This window comes from Vanacampus margaritifer, chromosome 1 (assembly GCF_051991255.1).
Source record: "Vanacampus margaritifer isolate UIUO_Vmar chromosome 1, RoL_Vmar_1.0, whole genome shotgun sequence".
In the NCBI taxonomy this organism is placed as follows: domain Eukaryota; kingdom Metazoa; phylum Chordata; class Actinopteri; order Syngnathiformes; family Syngnathidae; genus Vanacampus; species Vanacampus margaritifer.
This window is the reverse complement of record NC_135432.1, coordinates 2,369,836-2,385,936: the sequence shown is the minus strand read 5'-3', so window position 1 is coordinate 2,385,936 and position 16,101 is coordinate 2,369,836. Positions and strand designations below refer to the sequence as shown.

Genomic DNA, 16,101 nt, shown 5'->3' with positions numbered 1-16,101 from the left:
AGTTGGAGGATTCTTCCTCCGCTTCAGCTTTCGCAGACATTCTGTTCTCTTGGTGGAGCAGAGTTTTTTCCCTGCAATTAGGAGAAGTGGGAATGTGGGTGGGAGAGGGGGCGCTTCAGACCCCTTCCAGGCTTCTTGTGTTTGGACTTAACAGTCAGTCAATGCCGCGTCGTCCTCTGATGTAAGACTTCAACCGACGTTTCTCTTGGCTGGTCCAACAAAGTGAGCAGAAGCATGCGAGGCGCCCCGGCTACACATTACAGAATATTTATGCTCAGCACAGCTCGGCCTGTCAGCGGCTAATCATGACAAGGATGATGGATGGTGTTTATTTTCTGATGATGGAACGCAACCCTCGCCTGATGAAAATTGGAAGAAAAAGGACAGATCACGCCGACTCGGTTATTAAATTATCAAACCATCATTTGCATCGATGGCAGCCGAGACATGGCTTGTGGGGGGGGGGGGGGGGGCTTGACAGGGGCCAGTCCACCTTGGACATCTCCCACTGTCCTTGGCCCCCCACAATCTCCTCGACAATCTGACCGACGGCTAAGGAGGGAGTAAGGTTTTGTAAATGTGAAGGCGTAGTGAGTAGAGGTTGCACAGATTAGTCCATTTTCTTACACCACAATGTTTAGAGCGTGTCGCTAATCATGTGTTTTTGTTTGAGGAGGGGGCGGAGCCACTTGCAGCATCAGATGAGCACCACGAATGAAGTTAGTCCGTCACCTCAACTGATAGAAATTGTCTGCCGTTTGTGAATGCGCAATAAAAAAAGTCGGTCAAGCAGGATTTTGCTAAAATGTTCGTACTGCCATGCTTTTATTTTGAAAGCCGAACTTTAACGGCTACTGGATGTTTACATTGATACTGTCAAAGTATTGCTGAGAGAGAGAGAAAAAAAATCTTCTGAAATGGAAAAGAATGTTCAAGATGAATTTGGGGTTGTTTACGTAAACAAGCAGGAGCGATGAAGTCAAGTCAGACAAGACGGATCCGAGGGGATGTTGGAACAGAACTTAACTCCGTGTGAAACAGCATCAGAATGATGAATAATGAAGACAGACGTCCTCCCAGGTGGACGCAGCGTGTCAAGCGGACAGGTGTCAGCGCAGCTCGGGGACGACAGTCAATGAAGTTGTCTCCATATTAAGCAGACAGTTGAGGCCTCTTAAACGGGCACGGCGCGAGAACCTGCGGGGTCTGCATCTCATCAGCCGGGTCCGGGGCCGAGGAAGCGTTTGGGCCTCTCCGCTTCACGCCTTCCGCTCCGCAAACTGCAAGTGACCCCCGCGCCTCTGCCAGCCTCGCCAGCACTTCTCCCATCATGCAGCGGGGCCGCGCGCCGCTCCCATGAGCCTTGCCGCGCTCCCTGCCATCTGCCGTGATTTATAGAAAAGGGCCGATGATTTATGGGCCAGTCATCTCACAATGAAGTTGTTCTCTTTCATTTGTGTGACCTGCCGACCTAGCCGCCACTCGCCGCCAGGTTGGGGAACGGCACGCTAATCATGCACTATGAGGGCTTTTAAACAAGCTGGGGAGGGAGGGGGGTTGCAAATAGACTCCTTAATGGAATTAATTTTCAACAGCGTGCTGATGAAAGACAGACAGAGGATGTTTCCAACACGCAAACCAAGAAAAGGCCTCGTTAGCCAGCAGCGATGCACCTGGATCACAACAACCGCCACGTCCTCTATAAGAAAATTGTCAGACACTCTCTCCTCTCCTAAGGAACATGAACAGAAACCACACACCTGACAATGAAACATCCCTTAAAAGTCTTGGTCATCTTTAACCAAATATGTCAGTATCAAAGCAGCAGAGCGTGCTCATGACCGCAGCCATTTTCGACTCAACTCATCCTCACTGGGATCGCAGGTGAGGGGAAACCAGGTGAACGTGGGCGAGAGACAGGGTACACACCTGAACGAAACACCAGCCACATATAGACAAACAAGTGTTCACGCTCAAATTCACATCTACGGCCAATTTGGAGTCATCAAAGGACATTTTTGGAATGTGAGAGGAAGCCGGTGCTCGTGTGCATAAAGAGAACGCAAACAAGTACGGGTAGAACATCCGAAGGAGGCCAAGACAAGATTTAAGCCCCGAACTTCAGAACTGTGAGGCAGGTGTGCTAACCACATGGGCCGTGCTGCTCCCATCAGCAAAGTATCACATTAACTCCCAAAAAACGTATAAATACGTTCTATTTTAAATGTTTTAAGTGTCCCGAAAACGCATTTGCACGTCTTTTTATGCTAGAGCATACAGAAGGTTCTGATGCAGCCGCTCAACTGCAAAGAACGGTTGAAGAAATGGTAGTTACACAAATAGCCAGTAGGTGGCAGCAAAGCATAGGAAATGAACCAGAGCCATGTTAAAAAAAAAACTCAGTTACTCAGAATTCTAAATACATTTGCGAATAATGATGAAACTTAGCTATATTCTAATGCTAATTGCTGCAAAGCAATATATAAATATACTTTTTTTTCCTGATGAAAGAAGAGACTTTACTTTCTTTTGGTAGGTTTCATGTTTTTATAGCAATACAACACAATATTCTGTGGGCCTTGCGAAATCAGTCAAAATCCAGCCAAACAGCCGGGAATGAAGGGGGTGGTTCTGTGAACATGGCTGCCAGTGAATGAGTTAATATCATTTGTGGCGTTGTGCCTATATAACTTATTTTGTCCACCCATGCTCTACATTAATCACGAGAAATACTTTATATAAATTAAATATTGCACTTATACCTGTTATTTAGTAACTGCATGACTTACCGGTTAAGTGAGCGTGTGAACTGAAACAATCGGCAGTGTGACACCGCGCCACGGGGTGGCGCCTCTTTGTTTTTGTGTGCATATGTAGCACTTTGTGCTTGGCGGTGAATGTTTTTTAGATGCCGTGGAAACTACGGTTATTGTAACGCGTGGTGGCGCCGAGCTTATAGTTTTTCTTTCTTCTTAATAAAGTGAATCCGTGGACTGGCAATCCTTTCGTTGCTCTCACATTTTTTATTTTCTGCTGTCCCGCTGCGCCATCCATGGCCGATCAGAGCGCGCGCGTTAACAGAACACCAACAGCCCGGCTGAGTAACAACCAGCTGCATTCTGGGACTTGTAGTAGTTTCGGGTGGTTATGGTGGCCTTTTTATTATAATTTTTTTATTTAACCATTATTTAAACAGGAAAATCCCATTGAGATCCGCAGATCTCTTTTTCAAGGGAGTCCTGGCCAAGAGGCGCAACACAACTTACGTACAGTTAAAACTGCAACAGGTAAATAACTTCATTTCCAGGTCCTTTACAATGGCATCAAAATGAGACAGTTATGAGATCTGAAAGTTGAATTGTCCCTTCCAGATCTTATAACTATGCCTCATTTTGATGCCATTTTAAAGCCTCGACCTGTTTCATATTGGACTATTGAAACATTTGTAATATACTAAATAAAAATGCATTATTTGTACCTTACCTACTTCCCATTGTTAGAAAACGACAATACGCAGAACATTTTGTCTACAAACTCACCCAACAAGCTCGAACTTTTCTACCTTCAAGTCACGATAAGCAGCATCAGGAGTCCTAGAGCAAACAAGACAGAAGCGACTAAAAATAGTAAATGTTTAAACGATGTTAATTTACGTGTCACTGATCTGCTCGAATTAAGATCAACCAAAAAGAGGACCCACCAGTTTAAGTTCGTTCGTTCTTTTGTTGCGCCACTGAGCTGAGAGCGCCATCTGCCGACGAAACGTAGTCAATCGTTGGGCCTAAAACATGGACGACTCATTCCAAAATAACAATTAAATGCACAACAATGACAAGTATGATATTTAAGTTTTATTTAAGTCTCACTTGTGATGTAACATAAATACTTGCAGTCATAGTCTGCGGAATATAAATATATTGCGTGATGGGTAGATGCATGCGGGTAGGAGCTTTTAGGAGGATTTATAGGCAAAATAATAACTTCTCTTCACTTTCAAGTCCACTTGCTCCAAGACGGGCTTAGGTCTACTGAAGGAAAAGAGTTGTCTAACTAAAGGCACGTGCACAAATGACAGTGAAAATGTAACATTCAACGTCAACAGCCCCGCTTTTTTCAACAAGGCCATGTAAATGTGGAGGCCCGACCGACTCTTTAAAGGGTGTCATGACAGGATGTGCATCTCAGAGGCATATAGGAGGCACATTTGTACAAAACGATTGCCGTATGATTATTTCTAAGCACAATGTCTAAAATGTTATTCTAAAATATTTCAGTCTTTGTTTTAAGATGAGTGCTTCAATTTCACATTTCTTTTCAGCCAAACACACAAATACAGTCTTGGAGAAGACTTACAGGAAGTGAGCAGTCATGAGGACCATAATGACCTTCACAGGCTGGCTCAAGGTCAATGTCACTATCAGCGAGCTTTTTCCACCGCAGCCGCTGATTGTCTATATTGCATTTTTTTCAAAGTCAAACCCAAAGTTCATTTCACAACATGTTTTAAAGCATCTAAAGAATGTTTGCAACAATTTTAGCTATTAGTGGCATTTGCAGCATTGACCTTATATTTAGTGGAACATAGAAAACATTGACAGTAGTCTTAACTTAGTGGTTTAACTGTAACTAGGCTGTTTTGTTAAAGACCAAGCACAAGATGGAGTGCGAGAAGATCATCTAATTTTAAGTTTTTTAAGTGTAATACAACAACTTCATTTATGATATACACAAACGCATTTTTAGGTGTGTCGCCTAATTTTCTCTTATTGAAAGAGAAATTATAAGGACATGTTATGTGCGTATAGATTTCTCTCTGGAGAATCTAGAAGACACTCAAGTTAGTTACATGCAGAAGAAGGGAATGTAGTTTCTTGAAAATATTGTGTTTCATTTCATTTCAACAAAGAAACCAAGAAGTATTGTTGGGCTCCAAAGTTAAGCTTCAAATCATTGGCCAGCCAAGTGATCCTCTGCAGCTACGTGACAAATCATCTTTGAGAAGACGCGCTCTTCCTCTCAGTTGTGGATTCAGCTCTTCGAAAATTTGTTTCGGCACGACGCTGATAATTTTAGCAGGACGTATAAAATGGCAGAAAGAATATCAAAACGGTGCTGACAGAGTGTTAAACGTTAAAAGCATGTTAGTAGGAAGAGATGTCGGAAGAGCTGCTGCTATTGCTGGTGGTGGTTTGGGCCCTCTTGATGTACAGGTTGAGCAGTTTCATCTGTCAATGGAAATATCAGTAGAGTTAGGACATGACTGCGACCAGTTGATTTGCCGCCATCAGCCTTCTTAAAGTGGAAGTCATATCCATCTCAGAGGGCGGCCATTTTGCCACTTGCCGTCGACTGAAGATGATATCAACAGTTTCTCAGCGTTCAGGCAACAACCAATCAGAGCTAACCTGTTTTCTGAAAGGGAAACTTGACTCATTGAGGCATTTTCAACAATAAAAACTTATTATTTTGTCCATAATTAATTTGATAGCTGCATTATTTTTGGGGATATAATTAATACCTTTAAAAAATAATGTTTCTACTTGCTGTCGACTGAAAAAGACATCACCTGTGCTGAGGAAATAGGTAATGACGAATCATGGCTCAGTTTATTGACCAAACCCAGAAAACAGGTGAGCCATGATTGGTCGTTGCCTACTGCCTCCGCACAGGTGATGTCATCTTCAATTGACAGCAAGTGGTAAAAATGTTATTTAAAGGTATTAATTCTACATGAAAAATAATGAAGTTATTCTGGACAAAATGAAAATGGCTCAATGAGTCAAGTATCTCTGAAAGCTGCGCTGTGATTGGTTGCTACCTGAGACCTGAGCAACACTGATGTCATCTTCACTCGACAGCAAGTGGCAAAATGGCCGCCCCCTGAGATGGATAAAAACGGCTGCTTAACTCATATTCCACTAACGCAATATTAACCAGAATTCCATATTTAGTCTAGTGGGGCTGCACAAAACAAAATCAATTATTATTATTATTATTTATTTTTTTGGGTGGGGGGGTTGACTTCCCCTTTAATTATGACATTACTGTATGTTTTTCATTCAGGATAATATATAATATAATAAACAAATGAAACTTGAATCTCTGGCGGAGGTACCTTGCTACCAGTGAGCTGAGACAGGTAGGGCTTGAGCTCCTCGCCAATCACAGCGTAGATGGCCACGAGGCAGAAGACGCTGGCCTTCCTCACGCTGCTTTCTGTGTCGTCGTAGCCCTGCGCCGGCAAAACACAATAAACTCACAGAAGCGGCATGGCTGAAAACTTTGATGCTGAATGCAAATTTCTGCTTCACCTGCAGTAAGCCCGGAATGATGTCATGCAGCAGCTGATGCAGCGGCTCCTTTGTGATGCGTTCGATGGCCCTCGTCTGCATCTTGATGGCGGCCAAGTTGATTGGATAGTCGGCCGTCTGCACGATGGGGCAAAGCACCTTGATGCACTGCTCCGGGTGGATTGAGCCCGCTAGTGTGGATGCCGCCTCTTCTGCCGCACGCACCACCTTCAACGGATGTTCGTCCAAATCAAATATGGCGCCATTTCTGAGTATCCGCCTGCACAAGCTGCTCACCTCCTTGTGTGAGTCTTTATGAGCTTCCAGTGTCTTCATTATGGTGAGTTCGGCATAGTTCTTAAAGCGGCTCGGTTGGTTTTTCAGGATCTCCCTCAGGACTCTCAAGGCCAGCGCTCGGATCATGTACTGACGAGAGTCCAAAAACAAATGTTATGTAACTAACGCTCAGGTGCATGTGGCCGTGTTTCGGCATTATGACTAGCTTTAGAAAGAGGGCGAATGGTCAATTTAATAGAAAAGTATCATATTCAAGCATAAATGCACATATTTTTATTTTCAACCCAGCGACAGCTTGTAAAAATTTAACTGGAAGAACTTTAAAGGGGGAAAGCAACACAAAAAAAGCTCTTTACAATACAATTGTATATGCAGCCCCACTAGTCTAAGGACAGTATTATTGCAATATTGCAATTGTGAAGTATGAGTTAAGCAGCAAAACTCACCCGTTTTTATCCATCTTTGGGGGCGGCCATTTTGCCACTTGCTGTTGGCTGAAAATGACATCACAGTTGCTCAAGGTTCACGTAACGACCAATCACCAATCTGAGCAAGCCCAGAAAAAAGTGAGCTGTGATTGTTCGTTACCTGAGAAAATGTGATGTCATTTCACTGATCTGTATTTATTACTGGATAGCCAATAGGCCAAGACTTTTTGAGGCCATGAGGCCGCCATAGTGCTCCTCCCAAGAAATGTTTCTCAGCATACGATCCTATACATTTACAGTATCGAAATTTGAGAACATTTGAGACAGTACTTAATAGAAACAGCAGATTTATGATGTTTTAAATGTGTTAAACATAAACATGAGGACTTCAGACATTTTACAACTTACCTTATGCCTACTTATATGCTTAATGATGTTTACAGGAGGAAACTTGTTATATTATACCTGTAATTCAACAAAATGCCAAATCTAATATTGGGGTCTAAGGAACTGAGCAATACAAGAAAAAGGGGGTCTTCAAAGCAGCACATACCGTCCACTTGTTAAAAAAATAGTAACCACCCCGCCAAATGACCCCCCACACACACACACAGCCCCTGGACCTATACTAAGAGCCTACGAGCTGAGCTGTAAATGTCTAATTTCTACGTATACGTACAGTTTATATAGTAGTCTGCTTGCGAGATGGGAGTGGTAAGATGGCCGCCCTGTGGCTTCAACGGCGTACATAGGCATGTATGGGCTATCCAGTAATATATACAGATCAGGGATAAAAATGGGTGGATTTTGCTGCTTGATTCATATTCCAACAACTCAAATATTAATCAGAATGTTGTGTTTAGACTAGTGAGGGGTGCATTTACATTTAAATTCACTATTAAGAGACAACTTTATTAATTGATCTTGTAAATTCCTGCTGTAACCCCACAAATCCCCATGCAAAGTTTCCAACAATTCCCATCAATTTGTAACCCTAATCACTGCTCCTTACGTCTTTGTCTCCCAGCATCTCCAAAAGAAGCAGCAACGTGGTCTTGAAGTGCTCGTCCCAAACCACCTGCGCGTCTTCCCGTGCCACCTTGAGAAGCTCTAGCAGGGTGGTGCGGCGCTCCTCGGCGCTACGCTCCTCGGTGCCGCGCTCGCCTGCTGGGCCCTGAGACAGCTCCTTCAGCAGCTCCCCCACCAGGTGCTCGCTCACTCCTGCAACAAACGGCGCCGTTCAGCTCAATTCTGCATGTGATGAGTTTACAATGTGTGTTTACCTGGAACATTCCTGGAGTTCTGGATCTTGTTTTCGGCACAGTCTTGCTGGCGTCCTGCAGATGACAACATGAAAGGAATGAATCATGGAGTGATGGAGGAGATCATCAGTTGGTCCAAAAATGTATATTTCTTTATTAACAATTGCTGAATCTTTGTGCATTTATCTAAGTCAGTAACACAGAGCAATTAAATGAGCAGAAGGGCCAATTAATCTGTCTATCCACCTGTTACTATTACAGGTCCACATTAAACACTGAGTAAGTGTATTATTTATGAGTATATCGAGCTGACTCATCATTTCGGCGTTTCTCACTTATAACACTCAAGTGTGACGCACCATTTTGCCTCAGCTCCACGACGTCATAGTTGTGCGGGTTGTAGTCCCTGAAACGCTGCAGAGTGAACGAACGTGGCGAAGGAGTGTTCAACAATGAAGTCTTGTTGTCCAGAGCTGTTCGCCCGGCCTCCACTCCATCACCGTAAAGCCTCAGGTCAGAGTATGAGGGAGCACCACCTTCAAGCTGTAGGAAACAGATTAGTAGTATGGAAAGCCGTCAGCGCAGACGAACAACATGAACGGTGTGCTCCATTCACCCTCACCATGGTGTCCCGTGTTCCGTCTCGCTTGTAAGGCTCCATCGGCTCTTCTTGGCTGCGGTAGCTGAAGTTCTGGATCGCTTCAGTGACGCCACGCAGGGAGCTGTAGATCTCCTCCGAGTTCAGGTTCTCACTGTCGCACTCGAGCATGCTGCAGAGGGTACATTTCATTGAATGACAACCACTTTTGTTCATTCTTAAAAAGTGCAAAACAGGTGAGTTCAGCTAAGACAATCAACCATTGGACCTGAAAAACAGCATGCAAACAATTTGACGTAACCATCGCACCAAAAGCTTGTGTAAAGAACATGCGGATGTATTGTCTTTTTCACACGGCTACAAAATTATTGGTACCTCTCTGTTAAGAAAGAAGTGGTAACAGAAATAACTTTAATCTGACAAAAGAAATAATAATAAAAAAAAATTAAAATTAACCAATGAAAATCAGGAATTGCTTTTGAATTGTGGTTCAACAGAATTATTTAAAAACAACTCCTGAATTTCTGAAGCACACGTGCAAATGTAGTCACAGGAACATCAAGCTGTTTGGAGAGCCTTGACCCTTAACCCTTTAACACAGAGCGTTTTTTTCTAATCTGAGACAACTCTTCCTCTGGTCCATGTTTCATGTCATACACACCATGTCACTAAACAGCACAGTGTCACCCTTTAAACAAAGGCCCAATGGCTGATTACAGGTTTGAAGACAACTGTGCAATTAGAGGACACACCTTGGTTGGACATGTCTTGTCCCTATGGTCAAATCATTTTCAATCTTTCTGTGATTTTTGTCCAAGCCTGTTTCATGAGCTTGTTTATAAAAAATAACTCTGTTGAACCACAATGCAAAAGCAATCTCTAAGTAGTCTTCATTGGTTAATTTTCATTCAAATACTTTTGTCAGATTCAAGTTTCTGTGACCACTGTGGGTTTTTCTTTCATTAAAGGGGAAGTCAAGTCAAACATTTTCTTTACAATATGGCCTATCAAAAAATTTCTTCACAATATATTCTATGCATGGCATTCTAATTAATACTATGTGTTTGTGGAATATGAATTAAGCAGAGCATTGTTGACCTAACTTCCCCGTTAACAGAGAGGCACCAACAATTTGGTCCACGTGTCGAGCTCACACCCACGTCCCAAACAGAATTTTAGGAGAGGTTCTAAAAGTCCCAAGAGTGACACAGATTTGGCAAAATGTACCTGGGAGAAAGGCCCCCATGCGAGTAGGAGGTGGGAGATGTCAGTGGGCTGCTGCGGCTGCTAGACTGGCGCGGAGTTGTTCGACCTGTCGAGCTACTGGGAGATGCCTGTACAATACATACATGTCAAAAAAGCTCAAAGGTGTATTTGTGTGTGGGGTTAGCGTGTGCACTCTGATTTGCGTTACCATGCTGATGCCACTCGTGCTCCTCAGGTGGTTGTGCAGCAACTTGGTGGTCCCATCTTGGAAGGTTTTGGGCAAAGCGCCAAGTAGCATGGTGAACTCTGGTGTGTTGAGCTCAAACAGGGCGATGAGCACCACCTGGGCTGCCTGCACGCAAGCACGGATGCACGCATATTTGCTGACAAGACTCGGTGCTCACTGTTTTATGCCACTTTTAGGGGTCTCAGTGATGCATAATTACACAAACGTCAAACGTTGGTGTTAAAAATATTTGATGAAACTGAACTGGGAGATAGCTTGCAACAGTTCTGGGAATTTTTAAAGTTGGGAACTTTCTATGGGAATTGATAGATATTTGTGGTAATAAATAGGAATTGAGAAAGAATTTACAAAATTGAAAGTTTGCTCTTAACTCTTTCACTGCCAGACGTTTTCAGAAACGGGTTGTCACCAGTGCCAGCCGATTTAAGCATTTTGACTGATCTTTCAAGGTCCACAGAAAATGTTGTGTTTGGACTATGGAAACACACATACTACCAAATGAAAGATTGGACTCATCTTTCATCAGAAAAAAAAAGTTTGTTTCTACCTTATTCCGTTCTTCAGTAATCAACAATAGAAAATGGTTACTTTCACCGAAATTCTCTGTTTTGAAACAAAAAGCGGAAAAAAAGAGCTTTTTGTGAAACGATGTTATTTCATGCACTTTAGTGAATTGTACACTTCTTTTTGTCCATGAATGATGCCACAAACACCTAAATAGTGCTTTACTTCTGTAAAACGCTTTCACCATCAATGAAAAAGTGTTTTTAGTTTGCAAAATACGTTTATTTCCATTCAACAGTGTAACAATTTGACAAAACAATTTCGCAAATTATTTACAAATGTGTGCAACTGTGGTACTACTTACAATTATGTGGATGTTTCAAATACAGTTTTTCTTTTTATAACGCCCTCCTGCGTGCAAGGAGAGGGACCAGGATTCGCACAACAGATTAGTTTCACTTTCGCTTTGTCCGTTTCGCGTGCAGACGTTACACTTTCTTGACGGCCTTTTTTCCCGGGGAATAAATAGCAAGTAGCAGACTGTACACACTCCTCCGATGAATATGCATTGGACTCGGGGCACTCTTCGTCCCGCCTCACGTCTTCTACTGACGCCCACCCAATCTTGTCAAAAGAGAGTCATCGCTGCCCTCTAGGGGCCAAAAATTGTCATTAGGCTCAATAGACCTGCTTGAAACTTTCTCCACAGCTGCGGAAGGCTTGCCTGCACCCGTTTAAAAAAAAATAAAAATAAAAATTGGATGACGTCTTTTAACGTCATTGGCGGCCCTCAATAGGTTTTTACTTGACGTCTTTTAACGTCAGTGGCAGTGAAAGAGTTAATAGGAAACTTAAATATATTTGAGCTGACTAAAACAAAAAGATTTTATGTAAGAAAGGTTGATAATTTAAGTAAGGTTGCTTACTTCAGGGCTAATATGAGACTACACCCCCTACATGCACTTTGCATTCCTCCATCATATGCACAGATGATTTCTACAATCTCGACAAGGGGTCACCAACATGGCAGCCCCCAAGGACCACGTGAGTAGCCCCCGCGGGCCTGTTCTAAATAGGTCACCAGTGACGGGACTTTGTGATTTCCAGGAATGTTGTAGAAGTGATCATTTGGAAAATGTCAACACTGGCAGAGATGAATAGAAATTAAATGTTGCATATTTACGTGTTTACTAATTATTGTGAGAAATGAACATGATCAGCTACAGTTGATGATTCTACCTGCTTGCACCTCTCCTCCAGGTTGCCTTCTCCAGGCAGAGAGGCCACGATGCCGGCTCGAACTGACAAATCCTCCCAGTTATGAAGGGTCTGGGAGTTTGGTGAATGAAAAAAATGCTGATTGTGGAAACAAATCAAGATGTGAAAACAAAAAGAAACGGCATGGAACCAGACCAGAACTAAATAAATATGGAGAATGAAGATGTGACAACTGAAAAATGTTGCAAAAGAGAAAGATGCCACTGAAAAAAAAGTCTACCTTCCGGACATCAGAGCTTTTGGGTTCAGTTGTCCACGTGATGATACGTGAGACAGCCAAACGTGTCTCGCTGGTGTTGACAAAGTCAGCCGGGTCCATCCGCCGGGCAAGTGCCTCGATGTAGCGCAGAATGGCCACCTTCACCTTCAGGTTGGGCGTCTGCGTCTGATCCACGATGAAGCGCATCAGGATGTTGAACTGCTGCTCGTATGGGAAGGATTCACTGCAGACAACAGATGCATTTCAGCCGCATGCACCAACTAATCACATTCTGACATTCCAGACCAAAGTGTCTGTCCACACACCAGGTGACGTCCAGCGCCTTTTGAACTTTGGCCTGGACGGAGCCCAAGAGGTCAGCACCCATTTTCTTCAGCAGCTGGGTGAGTAGGATGAAAAGCCAGTCGAGCAGGTCTTCCCGGTGGAGAACAATGAAGTCCACCAGAGTCTCCAGGAACATGCTGAAGACCTGAGAGCAACACGTTACAGGACAAGATCAACATCTCACATCTGGGGTGCGGTGATTGACGTGACGGGAACTGTGAGTGGTCAAGAAGAGCAAACACTTACTCTCTGGTGTGTGTTAGAATCCACACAAGTGAGGAGCCATGCAACAAAAAAATGACAGTTAGTTGTGTTTCTGTTAAACATGATCAGATGATGCTACCACTATTAGCATGGAAGCTGCATTTAACGGGTGTCACCTTGCTGTGAGGATCTGCAAACATCCTGGTGAAGATCTCGCAAAGTCTCTTCAGCTCCACACGACTGAGACACAGACACACACACGGGTTTGGGTTGCATCATATCAAGATATGAAACACTGACTCCTAACCACATTAACGGCCCAAGAATGATTATTTATTGAATTGAATATTGAATTTATTTATTTATCATCTATACCAGCAATGTATAGTGGCAACAAGCATAATAGCGTTATGCTCAACAGGTCCAGAGTATTTGTGAGTAAATTGAGACGAGATCATCATTATTTCAGTATACAGTGTCCGTCGCTATAACTCGGTTCTCTTTTGGCGGCCTCGCTGTTTCTCAATTTTTTAGAGCAATTTTGCATCCTTTTTTTTTTTTACAGTAGTATCCCTATTTTTATTTTATTTTATGAAAGTTTGAGTGTGTTTAAACAAGAGAGAAATGTGAGAAAATGTAAAAACTTCTACGAGAAAAGTGTATAAAGTAGGGGTGTCGGGCGATTCAATTTTTTTAATCGTAATTAATTGCATGACTTCAATAGTTAACTCACGATTGATCACAAATTTTATATCTGTTCTAAATGTACAATATTTCATACCCTTGTTAACACAAAAGTGGGAAAAAAGTTAAACTAATAAAATTATGGCTGCATCTTTTAGTCAGTGATAAAGTAATTTCATAATAAATAATAAAATTGAGTTCAAATTAAAAACTGTATTGTATTGTAAAAAAAAACGAGTGTGATATGGATTTGTGTTACTATAGTAGTATTTTGAGTAGCTCATTTTTCTGCCACTAGATGGCATAATTGCATTTGTAAGGCGTTGGTGACAGCTCAGTGCATTTTTCTTTTCATATTAAGAGCTATCTAATCTTTGACATGAAGTAACTTGTGAAATTCTGCACATTTTTAAAATTGTAAAATGCAACTTGACACCAGTCTCCACAAATATATGCATTATTGTTACATTTATTGCAGCTAAATTTTGATGTGGACATTAAAGGAACTTTAAATTAACACACTAATTTTGACACCATTATTATAAAAGTGTGTGGTGAGGGGTTTTACAGCCTTAGAACATTTATAATAAATGTAAAACAAAAATAATAATAATGCCGACTACTTTGTGGATTTCACTTTTTGCAGGTATTTTTTCGAAAGTAGCACAAGCGATAAATGAGGAAAGACTGTATAGGACATTTTATTCGATGGTGTGCTGGGAGAATTTTCTAAAGCAAACAAACAAAAAAAGTACAAATTAAGACTTGGGACACTAAAGGCTGGAAAACACTGGCATAAAGTGTCTCGCATTTAAGATGTGCTCAAGAGAAAGGTCGGGTTTGATGTTACCAACCTGAGCATTCTGTGGCTCCTCAGCACATTCTGCAGACCGAGCAGGCCTTCCTTTCTCTCTGACCAGTTGGAGCTGGCGCAGTGGTTGAGAATTTCAGCCACATCCTCCGTGTGACGCATGCCGCCATTGCGCGAGCTGTACGAGCGTTCCGAACAGGCGCTCGAGGCATCGCTGTTTGCGTCGTCATCAGAGAACATTCCCGGTGACTCAAAGTGGCGCCGCACTGAGCGCTGCTGGAGAAAGAAAAGTCAGAGAGTTTGGTACTGACATCTGCTAAAAGCTTAATCTTAGGGCTCTCGTATTAACATGCAGTTAATTGAGACATATTGGCAGCTAAAGTGTTAGGACCGGACGGGCGTGTTTAGCAAGGGACGCATACATAATCATCATACATCATCGTATGACAACTATGTAAAAACACAAAGTCAGTCACACATACTGTATATGACTATGAATAATAAATGTTACATGACAGTGCTTCATGCTCATGCTGACACACAACACATCAGCATCAGTACCTTACTCCTCGAGTCTCCTAAGAGCTGAAATGTGCAAAGTCCAAGAGGGTCCATATCAATTTTAGGCTGTACAACATTCCAATTCCAAGATTGAGCACATTTTTTGCAAAATGCTTCTCACCAGAGCATCAGCAACAGCCGCCTCCACCTCAGTGCCCGTGTTAAGAATCCTCATGGCATTGACGGAGGCCGAGATCCGAGCCTGGTGAGACAGACGGTCTGACACCGAGAGACAAATTGGCACGTCAGCGGGTGCAAGCAGTGCATGCCGACACACGATTCAGACCCAAACTAGTCTTTCAGACTTCCATAGCATTCAACATCTTTTCCGTTGGACTCATGTTCATTCAATTAAATATGCTGTTTGATCAAATGTATAAAAGCAAAGCTTTCCATTGCATTTTTTAATAAGAAAAAGTGAAAATCAATACACCATCAAACGATGTCATGTATGGCATCAAGGGTCATGTTGCTATTACATCAGCAGACCAAATGATATTCTGTTAGAAGCGTATCAGCCAGATGGAATCAATTAAAGGAGATGTACAGGAAGTGCATCTGGCTGGCAGAGATGACATTCTGCGGGCACCTGCCAGCGAAGTGAAATCACCACCACCCTTTTACGACAATAATCTTACGCTTTTGTTTTGATTTTGAGTCTGACCAATTTATCGTAGCTTCATTGTGCACACATTGAAGCAGAAGATGAGATCAGAACCAGAGCATGCAGGAAATAAATCAACCAGGGAGAACATTCAGAAGAAGAGATGTAAGGAACATTGATATTTGATTTCTTGATGACTTCAGTAAACCTGAAGGCCCGGGTCACCAACATGAGGGTTTTGGTACCGTACTCACCCAGGGGGGAGAGACCCCTGGAGGGGCTGGTGTCACGGCTGCTCTCGCGACTGGTTTCGCGGCTGCAGCCCTGACTCATACTGGGTCGAGGGATTCGGCTCCGTGCTGGAGTGGTGAGAAACAGACAGACAGACGGACAGACGGACAGACAGAAGCGCAGGGCAAGAGTTTAGCTGTTAGCTTCAGCTTTTAGCGCATTCAGCTATGCAGGAGCATTAGTCATGCAAGACAAGAAAGAGAGGATTAATTGGAGGGAAAGGAGCAACGAGAAGGTTTTCAAGTCTCTGCATGTCTATTGCCCTCAACAAGAAACAATGGAATTGACAATT

At 42.8% G+C, this 16,101-nt stretch overlaps 1 protein-coding gene across 1 annotated transcript in view; it reads right to left on the bottom strand.

The window, feature by feature from the left end:
• Nucleotides 1–3,836: 3,836 nt before the first annotated feature.
• Nucleotides 3,837–16,101, bottom strand: part of LOC144053212 (CLIP-associating protein 1-B-like) — a 28,412-nt gene continuing 16,147 nt past the window's right edge. Inside the window, exons 23-39 of the mRNA XM_077567384.1 lie at nucleotides 15,036–15,133; nucleotides 14,915–14,938; nucleotides 14,397–14,629; nucleotides 13,035–13,098; nucleotides 12,901–12,903; nucleotides 12,636–12,799; nucleotides 12,331–12,553; nucleotides 10,290–10,433; nucleotides 10,103–10,209; nucleotides 8,900–9,047; nucleotides 8,637–8,820; nucleotides 8,299–8,352; nucleotides 8,028–8,236; nucleotides 6,588–6,716; nucleotides 6,312–6,518; nucleotides 6,116–6,232; nucleotides 3,837–5,225 (exon numbers count right to left, since the gene is read on the bottom strand). Of these exons, the coding sequence (XP_077423510.1) occupies nucleotides 5,142–5,225; nucleotides 6,116–6,232; nucleotides 6,312–6,518; nucleotides 6,588–6,716; nucleotides 8,028–8,236; nucleotides 8,299–8,352; nucleotides 8,637–8,820; nucleotides 8,900–9,047; nucleotides 10,103–10,209; nucleotides 10,290–10,433; nucleotides 12,331–12,553; nucleotides 12,636–12,799; nucleotides 12,901–12,903; nucleotides 13,035–13,098; nucleotides 14,397–14,629; nucleotides 14,915–14,938; nucleotides 15,036–15,133 (2,192 nt within the window). The 3' untranslated portion in view covers nucleotides 3,837–5,141. The remainder of the gene's footprint in view (nucleotides 5,226–6,115; nucleotides 6,233–6,311; nucleotides 6,519–6,587; nucleotides 6,717–8,027; nucleotides 8,237–8,298; nucleotides 8,353–8,636; nucleotides 8,821–8,899; nucleotides 9,048–10,102; nucleotides 10,210–10,289; nucleotides 10,434–12,330; nucleotides 12,554–12,635; nucleotides 12,800–12,900; nucleotides 12,904–13,034; nucleotides 13,099–14,396; nucleotides 14,630–14,914; nucleotides 14,939–15,035; nucleotides 15,134–16,101) is intronic.